Genomic DNA, 25,812 nt, shown 5'->3' with positions numbered 1-25,812 from the left:
GAACTGGTGGATCATAAAGAAAGCATCTTATCTGATGTTGGAGAAACTTTTGTTTCTGTGTCTGGCAATCCCTCCTTGTTAATCCATGAGATATTCTCAATGAGACAAGTTCCTCTTATTGAAGATTCAGCCTTCAGAGTGTATCAAACTACTCCTTCGTGGCTACAACAATTTCAAGCATGCAATTTATATAAACAACCAAATGACCATGTATTGTTTTTCAAAGAGCTTGCAATTATTCAGTTTGCTCCTCCAAATATTGTGTTATATGGGCTGAGAGGAAGAGGTCCCATTTTCAGACAGCCTGACTTGGGGTATTCCATACCTGTACGATAACGTAGCATGCATGCTCTTATTAAAAATAGAGAGACAATTACTGACATTGATCAAAGTACTTACTTGAGTTATTTTACACCTTCCATATTCCACTTTAACCTGTAACAAGACAAAGCAGATTGACAAAACTCTGTACGGTTATGACCTATTCCTTTCAGACAAGTTTTCACATCGTGCTCTGAAAGCTGATTATCCCTGCACTAGATTCACATGGAAATGTGCTCTCCACTGTAGCAGGTCATTTAGGCTTCAAGTCAAATAAAGACAAAAATTCAAACTCGTTGAAACAGCTTGTCATCACAGACACTTTCCCACTGATCCCAGGTTAAGTGGCACTATGAAGAGAGTTGCTCAGATCTCAAGCAGATGAACCCTTGCTCCTCTCACCATTCTTGAATAAATATCACTGAGCCTTGGGGAGTTAGTTGGTTTGAACCCGTTTAGCTTGTCTCATTTATGTGGCAATGATTGATGATATTTGTAATATCTTTGTTTGAAGAGAGCAGGTTGCTCATGTCTTTCCTTCGGAGTACTGAAAATAGATGTTCAGAATATTGAAAATATTGTGCTCATTCTTAAGTCTGTCGGCCGCTTGCACCTTTAATGGTTTTCAGCTCATCTGTGGCTCTCTCTTATATTACTGTATCACATTCTGAGAGCATAAATTGGGAATTCTAATGAAGTGAGTTTACATAAGGAACAAACTAATGAATGATTAGGAAATCAGAGCACCATAAAACAATAACTGGGATTTCTACAATAAGACCATTAGCGATAGCAGCAGAATTAGGCCATTTGGCCCATCGTGGCTACTCCATCACTGATATGGAGTATCAACCCCACTCTCCTGCCTTCTCTCTATAACCTTTGATCCCCTTATCAATCAAGGACCTATCTATCTCTGTCTTAAATACACTCAATGACGTGTCTTCCACAGCCCTTTGTGGCAATGAGTCCCACAGAGTCCCCACCCTCTGGCTGAAGAAATTCCTCCTCATCTCCGTTCTAAAGGGTCATCCCCTTCATTCTGTGGCTGAGCCCTTGGGTCCTAGTGGAAATATCTTCTCCACACCCACTTTATCCAGGCCTCTCAGTATTCTTCAAGTTTCAATCTGATCCTCCCTCATCCTTCTCAACTCCATCAACTCCAGAGTCCTCGATCGTTCCTGATGTGATCCAGAATATCCAGACATTATTAGTCTGGACATGAGCATGATGGAGCCTATCAACAATGTAACTTCCCAGCATCAAGAGCAACATTTAAATTTTGTGTTGGACTTATTACCATTTCATTCGAGGAATTTACACCAAACAACATATTTGCATGAATTTGGATTTGTGATTTGGGCTGTGAATTCACATAAAATGGAGAATCTATGATTTGATAGATCTGACTAATGTATAATTATTGATGTAGTTGATTTGTTTGAGGGAATAAAGTTTGTAATTAATAAATTGATTTTGGCCACTCTCAGAATCCACAATCTGAGATGAAGTTAGCGACTGTTTCAAAGTGCCTGAACCTATGGAAATGTTCTGAAGGGGACTAACCTGCAGGGGCTGGTGAAGAGCAGATGGTGGTTGGGGGATCTCAATTAGACAGTCAATTCAATAGCTGTGATGGATTGGTTGGCTTTTTAAGCTGGAAGGTTGTATGATCCTATTTTGTTTCACAAGTTTAAAAGTACTGTATTTTTAAAAACCAATGGGTCATGTAAAGGAATGCTGCAGAAGTATTTGTGAAGGCATCCCACAGGTAGGATTGCTACTAAAATGTAGGCATTCGGAAGAAGAAGAATGTAACCGTGTGAATGGAAAGCTGTCTTTCATATGAGAAAGGATTAGGATTAATGGGCTAGCAGTAGGATACCACAGGGACCAGTGTCGCGTCCAAGTTTGTTCTGGATATGCATAAACAGGGAGGTCTTGTGGTGCAGTGGGTAGTGTCCATGCCTTTGAGTCAGAAGTTATGGGGTCAGGTTCCAATCCAGGACTTGGTGCAGGAAGAAGTGTTGTTCACAGCACAGTCCAATAGGTTTCTCATCAACTTGTAAATCCCTCCAATATACAACCAATGGCAGGCAGAATGAGTGAAAGAGAATCAGTCCCAGCTGGTGAAAGGGAAATGGGAGCATCTACCATCACCATCTCTAGCTCTGGACTACAACATGTATATGAAATCATGTTGCCACAGCAACACTGACTCCTTGTAGAAGCTGAGAACCAATACAAAAGGGTTCAATCCTGGTCCTAGCTGGAGTAGTATTGGAATCCGCCCTGCACCTCCTTGTCTTGGCCAATGCAGAGGCTGGATCACTGCAGGTCAGAGCTGCCTTCATTCAGAGAACTGAAGAGAGGAGGAATGCACAAATAATAAAGATCAACATGTTTGATGTTGACACAAAGTTTGGCAAACTGTGAGGCAGATAGGAAAGGATAGTAAGATGATGATGAATGGTCAATGGTAATTATAATTTAATACAAACTGTAACATGACATATTTTCAGAGGAAAACAAAGAATGGGAGTAAATGCTCAAAAGATGGTGAGAACGGTGGAAAAACAGTGACGGAACAGTGCAATTACAGCTGAGAAATGCACCTGCACCTAAAAGGGAGCATACAGGGACCAGTGTGGGTTCAGTGGGTATGCACATGGTGCAGGGAATGCTGGGACAATGCTGCTAAATGCTCATTATAAAGAGTCACGGTGCAGTGGCTAATGCTCGGAGCTCTGTGTATCTGCTTGCTGAGAGAAAACAGGCCTTTTGTTGCCTTTAAAATCGGCAAAACATCTTGAGGGAGAACTGCAATGTGCAATTGTTACAAAGAAAGAAATGGTTGTGACTGGATGTTCCTGGACTCAGGCACTGGGTAGAAGAGCCTCCACCCCCTCCTACACACACACTCTGCACCTCCAACTCTCATTTTGTCACACCTGAAATCTTGTATGAATTACCAGAAGAACACTCTTGAACACGGTTACAATATTGACAGCTAGAGCAGCAGAATATTACACACGAGGTAGTAACACACAGACGTCTTCAAAATGTGTGACCTCTCCCACCTCAAAGGCAAAACGCAGTCAGTGCATCAGAACACCACCACCATCAATCAAATTGCCATCCAAATCTTGTACCATCCTCACTTACCACTCACTGCACAAACAAGGAGCCGTCCGTTCACCTTCTCCCAAATGGAGGTGGACATACTTTACTGAAGCAATTAATACCCTGCTGCCAAATAGCAATTACAACTTCTTCAACAAACTTCTATCTAACTTTCATTTGTATCTTCAGGTCAGTTGTACAAACTGAGATCATGGGGAGAGGGTCAATGTTCATCAAACAAGTGGCAATGATAGATTGGACATTGCATACAACCTCTTTACATTGTATTCTCCCTTTCGTGCTTCTGCCTAACCCCAGACACTTCAGATGACAAACTGCAGTTGCTGTGAGCATTTCACTCATCTCTCTGCTCACTATTCACAATAAAAGCCTCCCCTAGTACTTTTCCTTCCTTCTGGCTGATTGAAATGCAGCATCTCCCTATACCAGTGCAGGGAGAGGATGCTGACCTTTCTGAAGATGAAACATCATTCCATCTGACCACACAAAGCACAAGCTCAGAGAACAGAAATGCATTCACTTTAGAACTAGAGATTGTGAAACAGTGCTCCATCAGAAAGCTTCCAGGGTCCCATCAAAGCATGTCATCTTGTCAGAAAGACAAAGGTTCCTGTCAATTAATACCAACATGAACTGACCAGGTACATTCTGAGTGGAAGCCCCTTTCACCTGAAGTAGCCGTGATGGAACCAGGGCAGCCGTTAATTGATCATCTTCTGGCTGTTGAGAAGGGTCCAAGCAGGTGGTGTACTGGTTACTCAGCAACAAGGCAGAGTTCTGTCAGTGTTTCTGGGAAGTTGGATCACATTGCCCAGCCCTTAGTCAGTAGATTCTCACAGAGAAAGAGTAGCGTTTAATCAGAAATCTTGGGAACAAAGAGAGAAAACTATTTTTAAAACAATGGAGAAAAGCCTTTGAGAAATTCAGGAGGACTCAAATTCTATTGAGAAGATTTGAATGCGACAGAAACAGATGAAGCAAGAGAAGCGTAAGGCGTTTGACAAGGTTTCCCATGGAAGACTAATTAGCAAGGTTAGATCTCATGGAATACAGGGAGGACTAGCCATTTGGCTCAAAGGTAGAAGACAGAGGGTGAGGGTGGAGGGTTGTTTTTCAGACTGGAAGCCTGTGACTAGTGGAGTGCCACAAGGATTGATGCTGGGTCCTCTACTCTTCATCAGTTATATAAATAATTTGGATGTGAGCAAAAGAGGTACAGTTCGAAGTTTGCTGATGACACCAAAATTGGAGGTGTAGTGAAGAGGGTTACCTCAGATTACAACGGGATCTGGATCTGATGGGCCAATGGGCTGAGAAGCGGCAGATAGAGTTTAATTTAGATAAATGTAAGATGCATTTTGGAAAAACAAATCTTAGCAGGACTTATACGCTTAATGGTAAGGTCCTAGGGAGTGTTGCTAAACAAAGAGACCTTGGAGTGCAAGTTCATTGCTCCTTGAAAGTGGAGTCGCAGGTAGATAGGAGAGTGAAGAAGGCGTTTAGTATGCTTTCCTTTATTGGTCAGAGTATTGAGTATATTGGGAGGTCATGTTGCGGCTGTACAGGATATTGGTTAGGCCACTATTGGAATATTGCATGCAATTCTGGTCTCCTTCCTATCAGAAAGATGTTGTGGAACTTGAAAGGGTTCAAAAAAGATTTACAAGTATGTTGCCAGGGTTGGAGAATTTGAGCTATAGGGAGAAGTTGAATAGGCTGGGGCTGTTTTTCCTGGAGCGTCGGAGGCTGAGGGGTGACCATATAGAGATCTATAAAATCATGAGGGGTATGGGTAGGATAAATAGACAAAGTCTTTTCCCTGAGGTCAGGGAGTCCAGAACTAGAGGGCATAGGTTTAGGGTGAGAGGGGAAAGATATAAAAGAGGCCTAAGGGGCAACGTTTTCACTCAGAGGGTGGTACGTGTATGGAATGAGCTGCCAGAGGAAGTGGTGAAGGCTGGTACAATTGCAACATTTAAAAGGCATTTGGAGGGGTATATGAATAGGAAGGGTTTAGAGGGATATGGGTCGGGTGCTGGCAGGTGGGACTAGATTGGGTTGGGATATCTGGTTGGCATGGACGGGTTGGACCGAAGGGCCTGTTTCCGTGCTGCACATCTCTATTAACTAAGAGTTTGATATTTCTACAAGAAAGAGAATGCACTGCAGGCCAAATCATTGAAACTTTACAAAGTAACCCCATGGTAGCTGTTGTCTAATCTGCATTGGGATTAAACTGATTGCTTTGTTAATTACAGGTTATTTCCACTATTATCACCAACTGACTTTTCCTTGTTCTTTTCCTGTCTGCTGTCCCTGGCTGAGTTTCTCTGTAGTTAAAATCCTCAGCCATATCTTTGTTAGTCCGAAACTTGATTATCTCCAACGTTTTCCTCATTGGCATCCACAAACTCCATAAAGCCATGTTGAAATGTACACCCAGTTCCAGCCACCCATTTCCATTGCGGTCACTGATCTGCAGTAGCTCCTGGTGAAGCAAAAACCTTTCTTTTCAGATTCTCATCCTTGTCTTCAAATCTCTTCATGACCTTAGATCTTCACCAATTCTGTTATATCCTTCAGCCCCACAAGCTGCCTCGACTCAGCCCTCCACCAATTCTGCCTCCTGAGCATTCTTGGCTTCCTGTTGAAGGGATTTTGCCCGAAACGTCGATTCTCCTGCTCCCCAGATGCTGCCTCACCTGCTGTGCTTTTCCAGCACCACACTCTTGGCCATTCTTGGCTTCAATCAGTTTTAGCAGCAGTCTGCAGAATCCCAGGAATGCCTCAACAACCACTAACAAACTCACTGTGATGGAGCCTCTGGTAGGAATATCTGTGACAGCTCAATGCCACTCAAGTAGAAACTGAGAAAGCTGCCACCTTGGGTGTGGGGGATCAGGTGGTGACAGAGCTGTCACAACATCACTCTGTTCTTACAGAGTCACATCAGTTTAATCTCCATCCCAGGATAGCAGACTTGGATCGATGGATGGATTATCTGCTGTCAGGATGAACATTTGCCTATTCTCCACCCAGACAAGGCATCGCCAGATAATCAGCTGGGTTACACCACCCAGTCCGTATAGAGACACAGATGGACTAGATAACCAGCTGGGTTGCACCACCCAGTCCATATAGAGATACAGATGGACTTTTAGATAGTCCCAGACAGCTTGGGATCACCAATCAGCCTATGAAATGTCAGCAGATGTTTCACAGCCTTCCACACTCTAAGCTTGGCCGGTTACAGTATACTCCATGGTAATACGGGGATAGTGAGAGTACAAGGGAAAGACTCAAGGAGTTACACACGCGTTAAACATTCAAACACAAAGTGAGTCGTTTGAGTAAACGTTCTGTGTATTGGAATTCAAATCTGTTGACAGGGGTCTGGAAAAATTCTGCCTTCAGTAATGATGTTCTGCTGAACTCCTGCCAAGTAGACCACAAGGAAGCAAGCATTACTCACGAAAGTAGAAGTAAGGCACTGGGGCAGATCAATTTCACAAGACTCCTCCAGTCAGTATACATTTAGTATTGTAATAAGCTTCCTGAATCATTCCAGCAAGGAATATTTTGCTGGAGAGCAGAACAGATAAAGACCATTGCATCTTAAAAACAAAATTAGATCAACATTTGTAGCAGAACTATGGGAATAAAGCTAAGACGTAGAATTATTTCTGATATTTTTAACTGTATGATGTGGACATCACCAGCAATGATTTGGAGGCGCCGGTGTTGGAGGTGGAAGAGAAGGTGAGGGCGGGGCTGGAGGATGGGTGTGGAGGAGAGGGCCGGGGTGGGGAGGGGATGGAGGTGGGGAGGGGTTGGAAGTGGGGAGGGGTTGGAAGTGGGGAGCGGGTGGGGATGGAAGTGGGGGGGGAGGGAACTGGGTGGTGGATGGGGAGGGGTGGGGGGGCAGATGGGGGAATAGAGGTGGGGGTGGGAGTGGGGGGGTGGAGGTGATGAAGTTGGGGGTGGGGACGGGGGTGGGGGTGTATTTGTTCTGCCACTGAGCTGGTAATTTAAAGGTCCAAACTAGTACTCTCAGCGCTCGGGTTCAAAATGACAATTTGTGAAATTTCAGTTCAATTAATTAAGACAACTGGAATGTAATCTCCGTAATGCTGGTATTTGAAGAAAATGTATCTGATAAGGAAAGAAATCTGCTGTTGTTTCCACATCCTTCTAACCTATAACTCCCAGTAAAGTGTTTGAATTTTGTCTGTCCTCTGGAATTATTGAACAAGTTACTCAGCAGTAACAGACTGCTACAGCAAAGTCTAAATATATAAAACCACATGGAACACAAAACATTGACCCAGACGTAGGAAACAACAATGATTAGGCCACACCCAGACATTCTTCCAAAATCATCGTCATTAACATCGGGCAGCCTGTGTAAATGGAAGTTACACAGAACATTCTAAACTATGAGCTCTATCATCACCTGCAGGTTCTCCTGCAAGTTCCTCACTATCCTGACTTGGAACTATCTCATTATTCCTTCGCTTTGGGGTTGAAATCCTGCAGATCCCTTCCTAACAGCACATTAGGCGTAGCTGCAGCCAAACAGTCTACAGCAGTTCAAGGTGATGTCTTGCTAGTAGAAAGTGAGGACTGCAGATGTTGGAGATCAGAGTCGAGAGTGTGTTGCTGGAAAAGCACAGCAGATCACTCAGCATCTGAGGAGCAGGAGAATCGATGTTTCGGGCATAAGCCCTTAATCAGGAATGAGCTTGTGCTTGAAATGTTGATTCTCCTGCTCCTCGGATGCTGAGTGACCTGCTGTGCTTTTCCAGCACCACACTCTTGACACCTGTTGTCTTGCTAACACCTTTACAAGGGCAACTAGGGATGAGCAAAAATTGATGGCCTAGTCAGGTTGGCTTCTGAGAGGAAGAAAGGAAGTGCCACATGTTAGTAATGTAGGTAACGCTTTCCCTGATGTAATGCTTGTAACGAGGTCAGACAGGTAGATCTCATAGAATATGAGTTCCCTGATTGCAGCTATTAGCCAGTCAGGGAGTCTTGGCTCACATAAACAGGATATAAACAAGAGTGTTCGGGGTGCTGCTCACTCTAGGAGCTGGCTCTGAACTAGCTGGGTCAGTGTCATGTACTATGCACGATTAAAGAGTGACTTGGTGATATCAGCCCTCGTGGCTGAAGAGTGAGAGTTAACAATAATAGGGTGGCCATTGGCCACATTATATTTCCTTTTGTCAATGCAAGAGACTAGGGCAACATTTCACTTTGTTGAGTAACTGCCAAAATTGCTGCTGTCTGTAATAGCTTAGCTAGGAACAGAGTGAAGCAGGGACAAGGGCTTAATCTTAATAGCATTAAAAATTAAAATAGATGGTATTTTTTGCATAGTTATGCTTGGTTTCAGTGTAATAATTATCCATTGCTACACAGGCCAATGGAATGAGGGGCAATTGAAGGTTGGGTTGCCATGGAAACCAGTACACTCAAGGCTGAGATTGAGATAAGAGGGGGCCCTGTATTAAGTTGAGAGTTAGAAACTGGGCTGAAAGAAGTAATCCTGGGTAACCAGATGAAACTTGTACCCTGCACATCCTGAAATAAATCTTTGCTTGCTGAACACAAGACTTGGAAGTGGATGTTTATACTGCAACAATTTGGCAATGTGAGCAGACTCTCACAATATTGATCAGTGACACCAGAGTAAACATCAGCATCAAAGACCAAGAGGATACATTTATTTCAGCACCAATTGCATCAGGTCAGTGTTCAAACTCAGCTGACAATGGGCCAATTTAAGGATCCAAATCAGAGAATGGGTCTGTGGGTGCAGTATTCTGGATTAGTGGTGCTGGAAGAGCACAGCAGTTCAGGCAGCATCCAAGGAGCAGCGAAATCGACGTTTTGGGCAAAAGCCCTTCATCAGGAATAAAGGCAGAGAGCCTGAAGAGTGGAGAGATAAGCTAGAGGAGGGTGGGGGTAGGGAAAAAGTAGCTGGGCTTTTGCCCGAAATGTCAATTTTACTGCACATTGGATGCTGCCTGAACTGCTGTGCTCTTCCAGCACCACTGATCCAGAATCTGGTTTCCAGCATCTGCAGTCATTGTTTTTACCCTGTGGGTGCAGTAATTAGAGACAGTACAGAACCATCATTTGTGCTTCAGTTCCATGGGTAAACAGGAAGGTATAATTATCATTATTCAAAGGGGAAATTGAAGTGAATTGCTGATTAGCCATGGGGTAAAACAGGGAGACCCCACCCATTTTCTGGAGAGCAAACCCCTAGATTATAAAGGGAGGCGGATTGGTCGATTTCCGTCAGACTAGAAACGGAATATCAGTTGTAGCAGAGAGAAACTTAGACTTGGGACCCATAGGGGCACTCATTGGACAGTTGGCTCATAAAAATATGATGATCCTAAATAAATTGATTAAGGCTGGGATCCATCAAGTCCACCAGACAACTTTTAGGAATTAATGTGATAAACCGCTGTAGGCAAAGAGGAGGAAGGATTAGTGATTTTGTGTAAATGTTGCCTTGCTATGTGTCAGTCAGGTAAATCTGACAGAGCCAGACTGACTCAGGAATAAAAGGAACAATTGGAACAGATAAATTAGGAGATAAATGGTATAAAGAGGTAAGTTCAGAATTAGAGTTAGGAACTGATTTTGATGCAATAGCACAGCACATCTAGTCTCTCCATGCAGAAGTCACTGTCATTGAGTATGATGCCAAAGAGATCCAGTTGAAGGACCTCACAAGGAAATTCAGACGTTGGGAGTTAAAGAGAAACAGGCTGGGCAGGAGGTACTGGTGTGTCTGACCACAAAGGAAAAATATTCTGTGTCCCTCACTCCCACCAAACCACAATCAAGGTCAGGACAGCAGAAAAAAATCTGGATTTAAAGAAAATTATTAGGAGAAAGTAAAACAGTATGTTGGAATATAAGCAGTAAAAGGGCAAAATAAATACAAACTTGTGTAGAGGTATACAAAGCTTGGTTTGTATGTTTTCATCTTGTGTGAATGATGTTTTCTGTTTGAATATGATTTCTTAAGGAGTCTGCAGGTCATTGAATTAAACGTTAACCCTTTGTGATCTGCTCTTGCATATTGATTTTCTTGGTTGCTGCATATCGTTTAGTATATATTTTTATTACGGTGGAGATATTTAACCGGTTTAAAGTTTGATTTTCCCTCTGGACTTTGGGATATAGGGATACATTTAGATGTGGATGAGATTATGGAATGCGCCTGTGTCAATTTAATGGAATATAGATGACACAAAGGTTGGGGGTGCTGTCGATAGTATCGAGGGCTATTACAGGCTGGAGCATGGCATAGACAGTATGTAGAGCTGGGCTGAGAAATGGGAGATGGCATTCAACCTGGATAAATGCAAAGTGATGCATTTTGGAAGGTTGAACGCGAATGCTGAATAAAGGATGAAAGACAGGATTCTTGGCAATTTGGAAGAACAGAGGGATCTGGGTGTGTAAGTACATAGTACCCTCAAAGTTGCCACCCAAGTGGATAGGGTTGTAAAGAAAGCATATGGTGTTTTAGCTTTCATTAACAGGGGCATCGAGTTTAAGAGCCACGAGGTTTTGCTGCAGCTCTACAAGTCCCCGGTGAGACCACATTTGGAATATTGTGTCCAGGTCTGGTTGCCCTACTATAGGAAAGGTACAGAGGCTTTGGACAGGGTGCAAAGAAGGTTTACCAGGACTGGAGGCCTTGCCTTAAGAAGAAAGGTTGACTAAGCTTGGACTTTTCTTTCTGGAGAGAAGGAGGAAGTGAGGAGACCTGACCAAGGTATACAAGATAATGAGAGGAATAGATAGAGTAAATAGCCAGAGATTTCTCCCCAGGGCAGGATTGACTGCTACGAGGGGTCATAGCTTTAAGATATTAGGAGGAATGTATAAAGGAGATGTCAGGGGTATGTTCTTTACACAGAGAGTTGTGAATGCATGGAATGCGTTGCCAGCTGTGGTGGTGGAAGCAGAGTCATTGGGGACATTTAAGCAACTGCTGGACATGTGCATGGATAGCAGCGAGGTGAGGGGTGTGTAGGTTAAGTTACTATATTTTACATCAGGATTAAAGCTCGGCACCACATCGTGGGCCTAAGGGCCTGTTCTGTGCTGTACTTTTCTGTGTTCTATAAAGTTAAGTTGTGGATCTATGTGAAGTAATTAGTTTTGAGATTTTACTTTGTTCTTTCAACTCTCCAGGATAAAAGAAGAGAGTTATCGTAAAGTACAAATTAATTAAAGAATTGTGAGGGATTTGTGTTCTGTCTCTTTAAAGAGCTAATGCCGTGTTTTGTTTGGAGTCAGAATGTTACAGGTCTTACTGTGAGAATTCACCACTTGTTCAGCTTGTAATTACAGCTGTCTGAAAGCTAAATGAAGAAAGTACGTTTTGGACAAACATTATAATATAGTTGTTCTATAAAAGAGCTGTACTACCCTGTTTTGTGTTCAGTTTGAAAAAGTTTTATATAGAGGTTTGATTATGAATGAATGAATGAATTATTGAAGTTAAATTGTCAAAACTGCAATTCATTTTATGGCCAGAGTGCACCTGCAAGTATTATTTTAATATATGGGTGAACCTTCAACTCCAGATAATCAGGTTTGTACGTATTAACTGTTAATTGGTGACAATTAATGCTGCAGTAAAAGTAAGGAAAGCTTGAAATAAAAAAAAAACTGCCTGAAGATACGTCATAGAATAGAATCCCTACTGTGTGGAAACAGGCCCGGCAAGGCCACACCAACCCTCCATAGAGTATCCCACCCAAACCCATTCCCCTACATTTACACCTAACCCACACATCCCTAAATATTATGGGCAATTTAGCACAGCCAATTCACTTAACCTACACAACCTTTGGATTGTGGGAGGAAACCAGAGCACCTGGAGGAGAACGTGCAAACTTCACACAGACAATTGCCCAAGGCTGGAATTGAACGTGACTCCCTGGCGCTGTGATATAGCAGTGCTAACCACTGAACCACCGTGCCACCCTAATGTCTAAGAAAGAATGTACCAAGGAGTTTGAAACAAAAACATTGAACAGCGGATATAGGTTTTTTTCTTTGTTGAAAATGCCAAGATAAATGGCTTTTGTATTTATCTTAAAAAGGGGGATGGTGACCTATATTATGGCCAAGAATATTTACTTTGCCTTTTGTAATTTAACAGAGAATTAATTATTTTGGCTGTCAGCTTCAGGTGGCTACACACCTTTAGCAATTTATTTATAGATTGTACATTATAACAGCTTTAAGTATCTGAATTGTGGGAGAACTTCAACTGCAACAAGATTTCCAGCAGCTTTAAGAACCTTCAACATTATAGCACAGAGATGGACTGAAAATGCCTTGTCCTTTTAGAATGGGATCAGCCTTAATCCAATCAATCTATTTCTTACATCCTAAAACAAAATACTTGAGAATAGGAGAACTGCTGTAAACACATGAAATGGTGAGTATCAGACATTTCAAAGCAATAAGATTAGGCACAAGAAATAATGAATTATTTAAAGATTCATCCAGCTGGTATTCTACATCATTCAAAGAAAACAGGTTTGGAAACCTAGTCAGCATGGGCAGGTTTGGCTGCAGGGTCTCTTTCCGTGCTATATGACTCTATGATTCTATGAGTTGCATGAAATTTAAAAGGAAATCTAGGAAAACAACATTTTGATGCATATAACAAAAAATAAATTCCCTTTGAAGAGAAATAAGTATTAAAGGGAACATGTCCGTCAACACTATGACTTAAATTTGAGATGTTCTTGAGGTGCTCCAGATAATCAGTTTGTTCTCATTAATTGTTAATTGGTGACAATTAATTCTTCAGTAAAAGTAAGAAGAGATTGAAATTTCAAAAGAACTGTTTAAAGATTTGCTCTAAAATCTGAGAAAGTATGTATCAAAAACTTTGAAACAAAAACAATTGAACAGTGGATGTAGGTTCTATAGGTACAAAACGTGGAGCATAATTTAGCAAATTATTTTAGAGGAAGAAATGCTACTGCAGATAAAGTACAACTGAAAAAAATGTTAATTCCTGGAATAAAATGTTTTATTATAACTGGAAAGATAAAATAATAATAATCTATTGAACTGTACAATTTGTCCAGAGCTTGTGAAGATGATAGGATGGTAACTCAAAGGATTTGCAAAATTGTCTCCAAGGGGGAGGTAGTGGAATAAAAGACAATCTGCTTGGAGAAAATAAAACATATTGCTGAAATGGATTCCCAGAACAAGGGGTTCTCATTAATTTTGCGAGTACAGAGATCAGGAATTGAGAAGCTCAGGTGTCACTACCTCGGAAGCTGCCACATCTAATGTAACGGATGTTATTGTGGTTCTGTTCCCCGAGCTGGGAATTTGTGTTGCAGACGTTTCGTCCCCTGTCTAGATGACATCCTCAGTGCTTGGGAGCCTCCTGTGAAGCGCTTCTGTGATGTTTCCTCCGGCATTTATAGTGGTTTGTCTCTGCTGCTTCCGGTTGTCAGTTCCAGCTGTCCGTTGCAGTGGCCGGTATATTGGGTCCAGATCGATGTGCTTATTGATTGAATCTGTGGATGAGTGCCACACAAACGTCTGCAACACAAATTCCCAGCTCAGCGAACAGAACCACAACGAGCACCCGAGCTACAAATCTTCTCACAAAGTTTGGATGTTAATGTAAAATGTCCTTTTTGTAGGACATGTTTGGACGCATTTGTTGTTTTCATATTTAACCACTCTGTGTTTTAGAATAGAGATTTGGTATTGATTGATAGTAAAAGGAGAAAGTGGTGAGATTTGTACAACTACTTGCTACATGGACAGACACCACTAGCAATGGTCTCAGCTCAAGCTATGTGACCCACATTTTGTTTCTATCAGGGGGTTGGTCAGAAGCAGAGCTTTTCAATATTGTTCAGTGCTTCAGGTAAACCACCAGAGGAATCACAGCAAGTGGGCAGCGTTAACAATAAGCACAGTAGCAGCATGGGACTCCCTCACCATGATACATCAACAACAGTTCTGTACTAAGATGTACTGCAGAATGCAGTCCAAGGAGGAGGTAGTTGAGTGGAAACTAAACTGGAAGGGTTAGCACCCCCTGAGGTGTAGTGGTCCACTCTCTCAGGCTACATTCTGACTCTGGTTGTGGGTTTAACACTAACCAATTGTATCTGACAGTAGTTGATGCTAGCCAGATACTAACACAGACTGCTTATGTTTGAGAAGGAGTGTACAATGTTACTACTAATCAAAGCTCCTTCAGTTACACAGATAAAATCTGCTTTACCCCAGAAATCTGGATACTAATTGGGCAAAAGGAACTTTTCAACATCTACTGCCAAAGCTCGAGGTGACTGACAGAACAATGTCAAACTGTTCAACCGTGAGGTAGTACCTCTGTCAGAAAACCTGCCTGAAAACTGCAAGAACATTGGCAAATCTCTCTGGTTTCCTAAACCTGTGGGAGAAAAATTGAGCCATTCAGGAAGACATTGAGATCACCAATTAGTGACAGGGCTTTTGGAACTACAGATGTAATGTACAACTCCATCCTTGGATACAAATCGTCATGTGAATTGGTAATCATATAATCGATAATCATGTTGTGTCTGCCTCCTAAAAGCTAATGGCTGGAGATGGCGAAAGTAGTCTCACAGTCAGGCCTCGAAAGTGGCTGCACTTCAACAGGCTTCACTGTAAGCATTAGAGGAACCCCCTACTTCACCACATCGTCAGCACACAGGTCAGCTCATAAAAGGTGCAAGGTAAAACCTTGGGAATGTTCAGAAAGATTCCCAGTATCCAGGTGGATGGCTAACTGGTGTGACTGAAGAGGGAATGAGGAAATTGATATTAATAGGGTTAAAAATTAATCTGCATGATGGTCTAAGCTGTGGTTGTACTCAGTTACAGTTGTAACAATTATCCATCAATGTACTAATGAAATAAAGGGGAAACCAAGGAGCAGAGCCAGGGATGAGAATGAGATAAGAGGGGGACCCACATTAAGTGGAGAATTATAAACTGAGCTGAAATCTTTTGGTTTTAAGAAGTAATGATTGGTAATCAGTGGAAGTATGTCCCAAATATATACTCAGATAAATCTTTGCTTGCTGAACCTGTGATGAAAATGACTGTTAATACAGCAGCTCTGCAGCACAAGCCAATAGACCGACAGCTCGATTTGTATTAGGTCCATAGTATTTGCTGCATCCTCTCTATGAAGAGTGAAGCAAATTGGCTGAAGACAGGCTTCTGTGATTGGTGAGACCTCAGGAGGGTGATCCATTCAGTACTTCTGGTTGAATATGGGCACAAACACATCAGCCATTGTCTTTGGTTTTGTGTTTCACCAGTGATGAGAAATTGGCTGGATGGCTGTTTTGTGCACGTAATTTCTGAAGTCAGTTTTAACTAAGCAATCCAGGCCTAATCCATCTCTCTGTGTTCATGGCTGCTATTAGTGCAGACTAACTTCATTTATTGAAAGTGAAAATTTCCACACAGCAAGTTAATTTAAAAAATTTAAAGCAAAAATCTGTGGAAAATCCCCAGGAACAGACCAATTCTTATATTTAATACACTCACTCCTTTCTTTTCCATTCTGCAGATTCCCTGCTTCTTCCTCATCCTCACACCCTTCATCTGCTGAAAGAAAAGAGGGCAAGTAAGTGACAGTGCTCTGTGATCGACAGCAATTACTGAGACAGTGCAAATAACCCGGCTCCGTTACACTGAACGACTAGGCCAACTGATCTAAGCACAACAACAATCTTTATCTGTCTTCAAGTATATTCTATACTGAGAGACTTCGAAGTTGTTTCCTAAATATCATTATAATTGACAAGGGATTGAGTTTTCACCTCGTGATAAGCACCTTTCAATACAAAATTTCCTGTTCTGTATTCAGTATTACAAAGATGCAACAGTGATTTTAAAAGAACACATTTAATAATTTGGTTACAGACTGTCTGAGAATACCTCCCACACCGTAACTTAATTCTAAAGGGTTCAGAGTAGGTGACAGGACTTGCTCACCAATCGAATTAATTACGTTTGTGTAGTAATAGTGAGTATGCATGGTATGGAATGTGGAGATTTTACAGCTCTCTGCCGTCTCAAAGACTGTCTATCTCTCTCAACGTGACTGAGGTGACTGAGCAATATACGAAAAGGAAAGGGATGCTGTGAGCATTCACTTGTACTCAGAGTGAGTGTGAGCTGTGTCAGTGAGCAGAGAGCCCGGAGATCCACCCCTGAGCTGGGGCAGTGTCCCTGAGCCGGGGCCGTGTCCCTGAGCCGGGGCCGTGTCCCTGAGCATGGGGCCGTGTCCCTGAGTATGGGCCGTGTCCCTGAGCTGGGGCCGTGTCCCTGAGCTGGGGCCGTGTCCCTGAGCTGGGGCCGTGTCCCTGAGCTGGGGCCGTGTCCCTGAGTATGGGCCGTGTCCCTGAGCTGGGGCCGTGTCCCTGAGTATGGGCCGTGTCCCTGAGCTGGGGCCGTGTCCCTGAGCCGGGGCCGTGTCCCTGAGCTGGGGCCGTGTCCCTGAGCCGGGGCCGTGTCCCTGAGCTGGGGCAGTGACCCTGAGCTGGGGCCGTGTCCCTGAGTATGGGCCGTGTCCCTGAGCTGGGGCCGTGTCCCTGAGCCGGGGCAGTGTCCCTGAGCTGGGGCCGTGTCCCTGAGCTGGGGCAGTGTCCCTGATAAGGGGCAGTGTCCCTGAGCTGGGGCCGTGACCCTGAGCCGGGGCAGTGTCCCTGAGCTGGGGCAGTGTCCCTGAGCTGGGGCCGTGTCCCTGAGCCGGGGCAGTGTCCCTGAGCCGGGGCCGTGTCCCTGAGCCGGGGCCGTGTCCCTGAGCTGGGGCAGTGTCCCTGAGCTGGGGCCGTGTCCCTGAGTATGGGCCGTGTCCCTGAGCTGGGGCCGTGTCCCTGAGTATGGGCCGTGTCCCTGAGCTGGGGCCGTGTCCCTGAGCCGGGGCAGTGTCCCTGAGCTGGGGCCGTGTCCCTGAGCTGGGGCCGTGTCCCTGAGCCGGGGCAGTGTCCCTGAGCCGGGGCAGTGTCCCTGAGCTGGGGCCGTGACCCTGAGCCGGGGCAGTGTCCCTGAGCTGGGGCAGTGTCCCTGAGCTGGGGCCGTGTCCCTGAGCCGGGGCCGTGTCCCTGAGCTGGGGCAGTGTCCCTGAGCTGGGGCCGTGTCCCTGAGCTGGGGCCGTGTCCCTGAGCCGGGGCAGTGTCCCTGAGCCGGGGCCGTGTCCCTGAGCCGGGGCCGTGTCCCTGAGCTGGGGCAGTGTCCCTGAGCCGGGGCCGTGTCCCTGAGCCGGGGCCGTGTCCCTGAGCCGGGGCAGTGTCCCTGAGCTGGGGCCGTGTCCCTGAGCTGGGGCCGTGTCCCTGAGTATGGGCCGTGTCCCTGAGCTGGGGCCGTGTCCCTGAGCCGGGGCAGTGTCCCTGAGCCGGGGCCGTGTCCCTGAGCTGGGGCCGTGTCCCTGAGCCGGGGCCGTGACCCTGAGCCGGGGCCGTGTCCCTGAGCCGGGGCAGTGTCCCTGAGTATGGGCCGTGTCCCTGAGCTGGGGCCGTGTCCCTGAGCTGGGGCCGTGTCCCTGAGCCGGGGCCGTGTCCCTGAGCCGGGGCAGTGTCCCTGAGCTGGGGCCGTGTCCCTGAGCTGTGGCAGTGTCCCTGAGCCGGGGCCGTGTCCCCGAGCTGGGGCAGTGTCCCTGAGCCGGGGCAGTGTCCCTGAGCCGGAGCCGTGACCCTGAGCCGGGGCCGTGTCCCTGAGCCGGGGCCGTGTCCCTGAGCCGGGGCAGTGTCCCTGAGCTGGGGCCGTGTCCCTGAGCTGGGGCCGTGTCCCTGAGCTGGGGCCGTGTCCCTGAGCTGGGGCCGTGTCCCTGAGCTGGGGCCGTGTCCCTGACCATGGGCCGTGTCCCTGAGCTGGGGCCGTGTCCCTGAGCTGGGGCCGTGTCCCTGAGCTGGGGCAGTGTCCCTGAGCTGGGGCAGTGTCCCTGAGCCGGGGCAGTGTCCCTGAGCCGGGGCAGTGTCCCTGAGTATGGGCCGTGTCCCTGAGCTGGGGCCGTGTCCCTGAGCCGGGGCAGTGTCCCTGAGTATGGGCCGTGTCCCTGAGCTGGGGCCGTGTCCCTGAGCCGGGGCAGTGTCCCTGAGCTGGGGCAGTGTCCCTGAGCTGGGGCAGTGTCCCTGAGCTGGGGCCGTGACCCTGAGCCGGGGCAGTGTCCCTGAGCTGGGGCCGTGTCCCTGAGCTGGGGCCGTGTCCCTGAGCCGGGGCAGTGTCCCTGAGCCGGGGCAGTGTCCCTGAGCTGGGGCCGTGACCCTGAGCCGGGGCAGTGTCCCTGAGCTGGGGCAGTGTCCCTGAGCTGGGGCCGTGTCCCTGAGCCGGGGCCGTGTCCCTGAGCTGGGGCAGTGTCCCTGAGCTGGGGCCGTGTCCCTGAGCTGGGGCCGTGTCCCTGAGCCGGGGCAGTGTCCCTGAGCCGGGGCCGTGTCCCTGAGCCGGGGCCGTGTCCCTGAGCTGGGGCAGTGTCCCTGAGCCGGGGCCGTGTCCCTGAGCCGGGGCCGTGTCCCTGAGCCGGGGCAGTGTCCCTGAGCTGGGGCCGTGTCCCTGAGCTGGGGCCGTGTCCCTGAGTATGGGCCGTGTCCCTGAGCTGGGGCCGTGTCCCTGAGCCGGGGCAGTGTCCCTGAGCCGGGGCCGTGTCCCTGAGCTGGGGCCGTGTCCCTGAGCCGGGGCCGTGACCCTGAGCCGGGGCCGTGTCCCTGAGCCGGGGCAGTGTCCCTGAGTATGGGCCGTGTCCCTGAGCTGGGGCCGTGTCCCTGAGCTGGGGCCGTGTCCCTGAGCCGGGGCCGTGTCCCTGAGCCGGGGCAGTGTCCCTGAGCTGGGGCCGTGTCCCTGAGCTGTGGCAGTGTCCCTGAGCCGGGGCCGTGTCCCCGAGCTGGGGCAGTGTCCCTGAGCCGGGGCAGTGTCCCTGAGCCGGAGCCGTGACCCTGAGCCGGGGCCGTGTCCCTGAGCCGGGGCCGTGTCCCTGAGCCGGGGCAGTGTCCCTGAGCTGGGGCCGTGTCCCTGAGCTGGGGCCGTGTCCCTGAGCTGGGGCCGTGTCCCTGAGCTGGGGCCGTGTCCCTGAGCTGGGGCCGTGTCCCTGACCATGGGCCGTGTCCCTGAGCTGGGGCCGTGTCCCTGAGCTGGGGCCGTGTCCCTGAGCTGGGGCAGTGTCCCTGAGCTGGGGCAGTGTCCCTGAGCCGGGGCAGTGTCCCTGAGCCGGGGCAGTGTCCCTGAGTATGGGCCGTGTCCCTGAGCTGGGGCCGTGTCCCTGAGCCGGGGCAGTGTCCCTGAGTATGGGCCGTGTCCCTGAGCTGGGGCCGTGTCCCTGAGCCGGGGCAGTGTCCCTGAGCTGGGGCAGTGTCCCTGAGCTGGGGCAGTGTCCCTGAGCCGGGGCAGTGTCCCTGAGCCAGGGCCGTGTCCCTGAGTATGGGCCGTGTCCCTGAGCTGGGGCAGTGTCCCTGACCTGGGGCAGTGTCCCTGAGTATGGGCCGTGTCCCTGAGCTGGGGCAGTGTCCCTGAGTATGGGCCGTGTCCCTGAGCTGGGGCCGTGTCCCTGAGCCGGGGCAGTGTCCCTGAGCTGGGGCAGTGTCCCTGAGCTGGGGCAGTGTCCCTGAGCCGGGGCAGTGTCCCTGAGCCGGGGCCGTGTCCCTGAGCTGGGGCAGTGTCCCTGAGTATGGGCCGTGTCCCTGAGCTGGGGTCGTGTCCCTGAGCTGGGGCCGTGTCCCTGAGCTGGGGCCGTGACCCTGAACCGGGTCAGTGTCCCTGAGTATGGGCCGTGTCCCTGAGCTGGGGTCGTGTCCCTGAGCTGGGGCCGTGTCCCTGAGCTGGGGCCGTGTCCCTGAGCCGGGGCCGTGTCCCTGAGTATGGGCCGTGTCCCTGAGCTGGGGCCGTGTCCCTGAGCTGGGGCAGTGACCCTGAGTATGGGCCGTGTCCCTGAGCTGGGGCAGTGTCCCTGACCTGGGGCAGTGTCCCTGAGTATGGGCCGTGTCCCTGAGCTGGGGCAGTGTCCCTGAGCTGGGGCAGTGTCCCTGACCATGGGCCGTGTCCCTGAGCTGGGGCCGTGTCCCTGAGCTGGGGCCGTGTCCCTGAGTATGAGGCAGTGTCCCTGAGCTGGGGCAGTGTCCCTGAGCTGGGGCCGTGACCCTGAGCCGGGGCAGTGTCCCTGAGCTGGGGCAGTGTCCCTGAGCTGGGGCCGTGACCCTGAGCCGGGGCCGTGTCCCTGAGCTGGGGCCGTGTCCCTGAGTATGGGCCGTGTCCCTGAGCTGGGGCCGTGTCCCTGAGCTGGGGCCGTGTCCCTGAGCTGGGGCCGTGTCCCTGAGCCGGGGCCGTGTCCCTGACCATGGGCCGTGTCCCTGAGCTGGGGCCGTGTCCCTGAGCTGGGGCCGTGTCCCTGAGTATGGGCCGTGTCCCTGAGCCGGGGCCGTGTCCCTGAGCCGGGGCAGTGTCCCTGAGCTGGGGCCGTGACCCTGAGCCGGGGCCGTGTCCCTGAGCTGGGGCCGTGTCCCTGAGCTGGGGCAGTGTCCCTGACCATGGGCCGTGTCCCTGAGCTGGGGCCGTGTCCCTGAGCTGGGGCCGTGTCCCTGAGCTGGGGCCGTGTCCCTGAGCCGGGGCCGTGTCCCTGAGCTGGGGCCGTGACCCTGAGCCGGGGCCGTGTCCCTGAGCTGGGGCCGTGTCCCTGAGCTGGGGCAGTGTCCCTGAGCCGGGGCCGTGTCCCTGAGCTGGGGCCGTGTCCCTGAGCTGGGGCAGTGTCCCTGAGCCGGGGCCGTGACCCTGAGCCGGGGCAGTGTCCCTGAGCCGGGGCCGTGTCCCTGAGCTGGGGCCGTGTCCCTGAGCCGGGGCAGTGTCCCTGAGCCGGGGCCGTGACCCTGAGCCGGGGCCGTGTCCCTGAGCTGGGGCCGTGTCCCTGAGCTGGGGCCGTGTCCCTGAGCCGGGGCAGTGTCCCTGAGCCGGGGCCGTGACCCTGAGCCGGGGCCGTGACCCTGAGCTGGGGCCGTGTCCCTGAGTATGGGCCGTGTCCCTGAGCCGGGGCCGTGTCCCAGAGCTGGGGCCGTGTCCCTGAGCCGGGGCCGTGTCCCTGAGCTGGGGCAGTGTCCCTGAGCTGGGGCAGTGTCCCTGAGCCGGGGCAGTGTCCCTGAGCTGGGGCCGTGTCCCTGAGCATGGGCCGTGTCCCTGAGCTGGGGCCGTGTCCCTGAGCTGGGGCAGTGTCCCTGAGCTGGGGCAGTGTCCCTGAGTATGGGCCGTGTCCCTGAGCTGGGGCAGTGTCCCTGAGCTGGGGCAGTGTCCCTGAGCTGGGGCAGTGTCCCTGAGCTGGGGCAGTGTCCCTGAGCTGGGGCAGTGTCCCTGAGTATGGGCCGTGTCCCTGAGCTGGGGCAGTGTCCCTGAGCTGGGGCAGTGTCCCTGAGCTGGGGCCGTGACCCTGAGCTGGGGCCGTGTCCCTGAGCATGGGGCCGTGTCCCTGAGCTGGGGCAGTGTCCCTGAGCACACAGTATCCTTGTTGCAGCTTTACTGTGAGAGTAACTGGGGCAGCATGGAAGTGCAGAAGCATTCTGTAAATGGGTCGGAGTAATGTCTTAAAAACTCCTGGAGGCCGGCACAGATCAGGTGTCAATGCCCATGGATGTGGGGTGCATGTGGCTGGTGCCAGGGAGCATCCCCTGAGACATTGGCACCTAGTGACGATGTGGAAGGCCATTTCGAGGACGCAGTGAGCTGAAGTCACCAGGTCGTTGCTCTGATCTCCACATTGAGACCTCTCAACGCCCAGGCCATTTACTCAGATAGCAAGTTAACTACTGAGGCTGTTGTGGCACTAACAAGGTGTTTCACAATCTATTATAATTCTGTAATTGGAAAATTGCAGCAGCCCAGTCAGAATCTCGCCTGGGAAATGCACAAAAGGTGCAGTGTGTAGCTCTCAACCAGTGAGAGAGGCTTTGCTGGATTTCAGGTACAAACCCTGGCAAAGCCCATGCCATTCAGACCCCTCCAAGACCCAGCCCTCTGTTTTTTAAGAGGAAGAGCAGGCTGGGGATAGTGGGGGAGAAATGAAATGATCAGCATTCAGATATTTGGCAAAAACACCCAGTACCAAAGTCAGGAACAATGAAATGATTACAAGAAACAGAAGTGGCTGTCTTATCTATATAATGAAAAGGGAAAATGATAGCTCATGATTATGTCACCTGATTCATAAACCCAGCAGCTTGACTTATGGTCCAGAAACATTATTTCAAATTCCACCGAGGCAACTGAGGGGTTTCCATTCAGTTAATTAGACAGAACTAAGAATTGAGAAGAATTGAGAAACCGTGTCAACAAATTACTGGATTGTGGTAAAAACTGATCACGTTCATTCATATCTTTCAGGGGAAGAAAGTGTGCCTCCACGTCCAGAGACATGTGGTTGACTCTAAACTGCCCTCTCACTTGGTCCAGCAAGCCACTCAAAGGGATCAAGAAGAATGGAAGAGAAATGACCATCAGATATTGACCTGGCAGACAAGACAATGACAGCCAGGCCAGACAGCTCTCACAATCCAAACTGAGAGAGTTCCAGAATCATAGTCAAGCAGGCACTGGAGGAGGCTCCGATATTGCCTGACTGGTCAATTCTCTTCCAGCAGCAAATCAGACCCACCAAAGGTACTGATAACAGTATTATAGAGTCAGGCAGGAGCAGCTACATGAATCATGGAGATGTACAGCATGGAAACAGACCCTTCAGTCCAACCCGTCTATGCCAACCAGATATCCCAACCCAATCTAGTCTCACCTGCCAGCACCCGGCCCATATCCCTCCAAACCCTTCCTATTCATATACCCATCCAGATGTCTTTTAAATGTTGCAATTGTACCAGCCTCCACCACTTCCTCTGGCAGCTCATTCCATATTCGTACCACCCTCTGTGTGGAAACGTTGCCCCTTAGGTCTCTTTTACATCTTTCCCCTCTCACCCTAAACCTATGCCCTCTAGTTCTGGACTTCCCCCACCTCAGGGAAAAGACTTTGTTTATTTATCCTCTAAATTTTATAAATCTCTCTAATGTCACCCCTCAGCCTCCGACGCTCCAGGGAAAACAGCCTCAGCCTATTCAGCCTCTCCCTGTAGCTCAAATTCTTCAACCCTGGCAAACATCCTTGTAAATCTTTTCTGGACTCTTTCAAGTTTCACAACATCTTTCTAGAGGAAGAAGACCAGAATTGCACGCAATATTCCAACAGTGGCCTAACCAATGTCCAGTACAGCCACAACATGACCTCCCAATTTATGGCAAATAACATTTTCACCACACAAATGTCAGGGAATAACTAGCTCCGTCGAGATAATTAAAAACATCCACTGATGCTTTATGGCATTGCCAATGCTGATTCCCCCATAAGCATCCTTAGGCTCATCACTGAATAGAAACTTAAGTCGACCAACTGCATAAATTCGGTGGTTTTAAGAAGTCTGAGGCTGGGAATACTGGTAATCAACATCCCACTCCCGAATGTGTGTCCACCATCTACAAGTCACAAGCGAGGGGTGTGATGGAATGTTCTCCACTCACCTTGGCTCGTGCAGTTCAGTCAACACAAAAAAACTCAACAACGTCCAGGGCAAGGAATTCTTTGATTAGCATCCTGTCCACCATTATAAGAATTCATCCCTTTCACTACTGGCACACTGTAGCTGCTGAGTTTTACTGGGAAAGGACACACTACAGCAATTCACAAAAGCTTCTTTGACAGTGTTTTCCAAACCCATCACCACTAATATCCAGGAGGACAAAGGAAGCAGGCACATTCACTACTATTTGTAAGGACCCTCCAATCACATAACATCTTGAATTGGAAATAAATCACCATTTCATCATTGTCACTGCATAAAAATCCTGGAACTTGTTGCTAACAGCAAAAAGAGTGCAACACTGATTGTAGCAATTTGAGATGGCAGCTCATCATCACCTCCACAAGGGCAGTTCAGAGTGGACAATAAATGGCGGCATTGCCAAATAAGACAACAGCTTGCCTTCATACCTCCTGGAAGGCCTGATCATCTGAGATGAAGAATGTGATTGGGGTTGGTGGGAACGTGGATGTGACGTTACAATCAGACCAGTGATGATCTTATTGAATTGCTGAGACAGACAAGGGGCTGAATGTTCTATTTCACTGCTAATTTGCATGTCTGTAGATCCCTGGAGATTGGATGCGAGTGTGGTTTTGGAGGGGAGGCTACATTCAGCAAGTGGTGACTAGCCAATTAGGGCACAGTGCAAAAACTCTTTTGAGGCTTGCTGCTTGAAACTCACTTCAGAAACCATCCCCACCTCCTCACCAGCCTGAGGTCCAGCTGCAGCCTCTACAATGGCCACCTGCATCTTTCAACAATCCCACTCTCTGGAAAGGCAACTTTCTGCTGGCTCAGTGCTGGAGAGCTTCCTAGTTACACTCTGGGCAATGACTGGACAATTTGGAAATGGCTGTTCCCCACATAATGCAGACATCTGACTCCCCATTTAGGGGGAAGTGATTGTCTAGTGATTGTCTAGTGGTATTGTCACTGGACAATTAATCCTGGGACCCAGGTAATGCTCTGGGGGCCTGGGTTTGAATCCTGCCACAGCAGATGGTGGAACTTGAATTCAATTAGAATAAAATTGGATTTAAGTGTCTAATGATGACATGAATTCATTGCCAATTGCCAGAAAAGCTCATCTGGTTCATCAGTGCCCTTTAGGGAAAGAAACTGCCATCCTTACCTGGTCTGGCCTACATGTGACTCCTGACCCACAGCAATGTGGTTGACTCTTAACTACCACCTGGGCAATTAGGGATGGACAATAAATGCTTGGGCTAGCCACCGACACCCTCATCCTGTGAATGATAAAAAAAAATTCACCCTGACAGTGGGTGCCTGAAGAAAACTCTGCCCTACTTCAAAAAAATGGATTAGTCTCACAATAGTTGGATTTAATAGGTCTTTTTTTTAATTGTACGTGAAGCAAATTTTCCACCGTTATTTAGTGCAGCAACAAATTAAAGTCAAAAACCAAAACGTAACCTGTACAAAACTGTTCCAGCTCTTGACAGCAATCATGTGAGAATTACCTTAAGAACACAGCAGTATGGAAAATATGCTGGAACTGATTTATATGGCGTGCACAATTTTAATCTCCTTCTTTGAATTCCTTGACTAAATCCCTCAGGTTCTACTCAAGCAAATAAATTTATTACTTGGGTGCTGGCCAGGTTGGAAAAGCCATGTAATATTAGATAAATGAATGGTAACCCAAGTCACCAAACCA

The 25,812-nt window shown here is 48.6% G+C and overlaps 1 protein-coding gene across 11 annotated transcripts in view; it reads right to left on the bottom strand.

Moving 5' to 3' along the window:
- The window catches only part of LOC122540353 (dystrobrevin beta), a 539,648-nt gene that overhangs the window by 11,231 nt on the left and 502,605 nt on the right, over window positions 1–25,812 (bottom strand). For 8 of the 11 annotated variants that reach the window (XM_087976966.1, XM_087976983.1, XM_087976971.1 and 5 more), the window contains 2 exons: window positions 16,081–16,140; window positions 400–435 (listed from right to left, as the gene is read on the bottom strand). In XM_087976966.1, the coding sequence (XP_087833092.1) occupies window positions 431–435; window positions 16,081–16,140 (65 nt within the window). In that variant the 3' untranslated portion in view covers window positions 400–430. The remainder of the gene's footprint in view (window positions 1–399; window positions 436–16,080; window positions 16,141–25,812) is intronic. The other 3 variants (XM_087976969.1, XM_087976993.1, XM_087976975.1) reach the window with 2 other exon arrangements.

Source organism: Chiloscyllium plagiosum, unplaced genomic scaffold (assembly GCF_037043375.1).
Source record: "Chiloscyllium plagiosum isolate Xiang-an unplaced genomic scaffold, Cpla_swu_hap1 HiC_scaffold_3, whole genome shotgun sequence".
NCBI classification, from domain to species: Eukaryota; Metazoa; Chordata; class Chondrichthyes; order Orectolobiformes; family Hemiscylliidae; genus Chiloscyllium; species Chiloscyllium plagiosum.
Note: the sequence above shows the minus strand (reverse complement) of the source record. Positions and strands in the feature narration are given on the sequence as shown.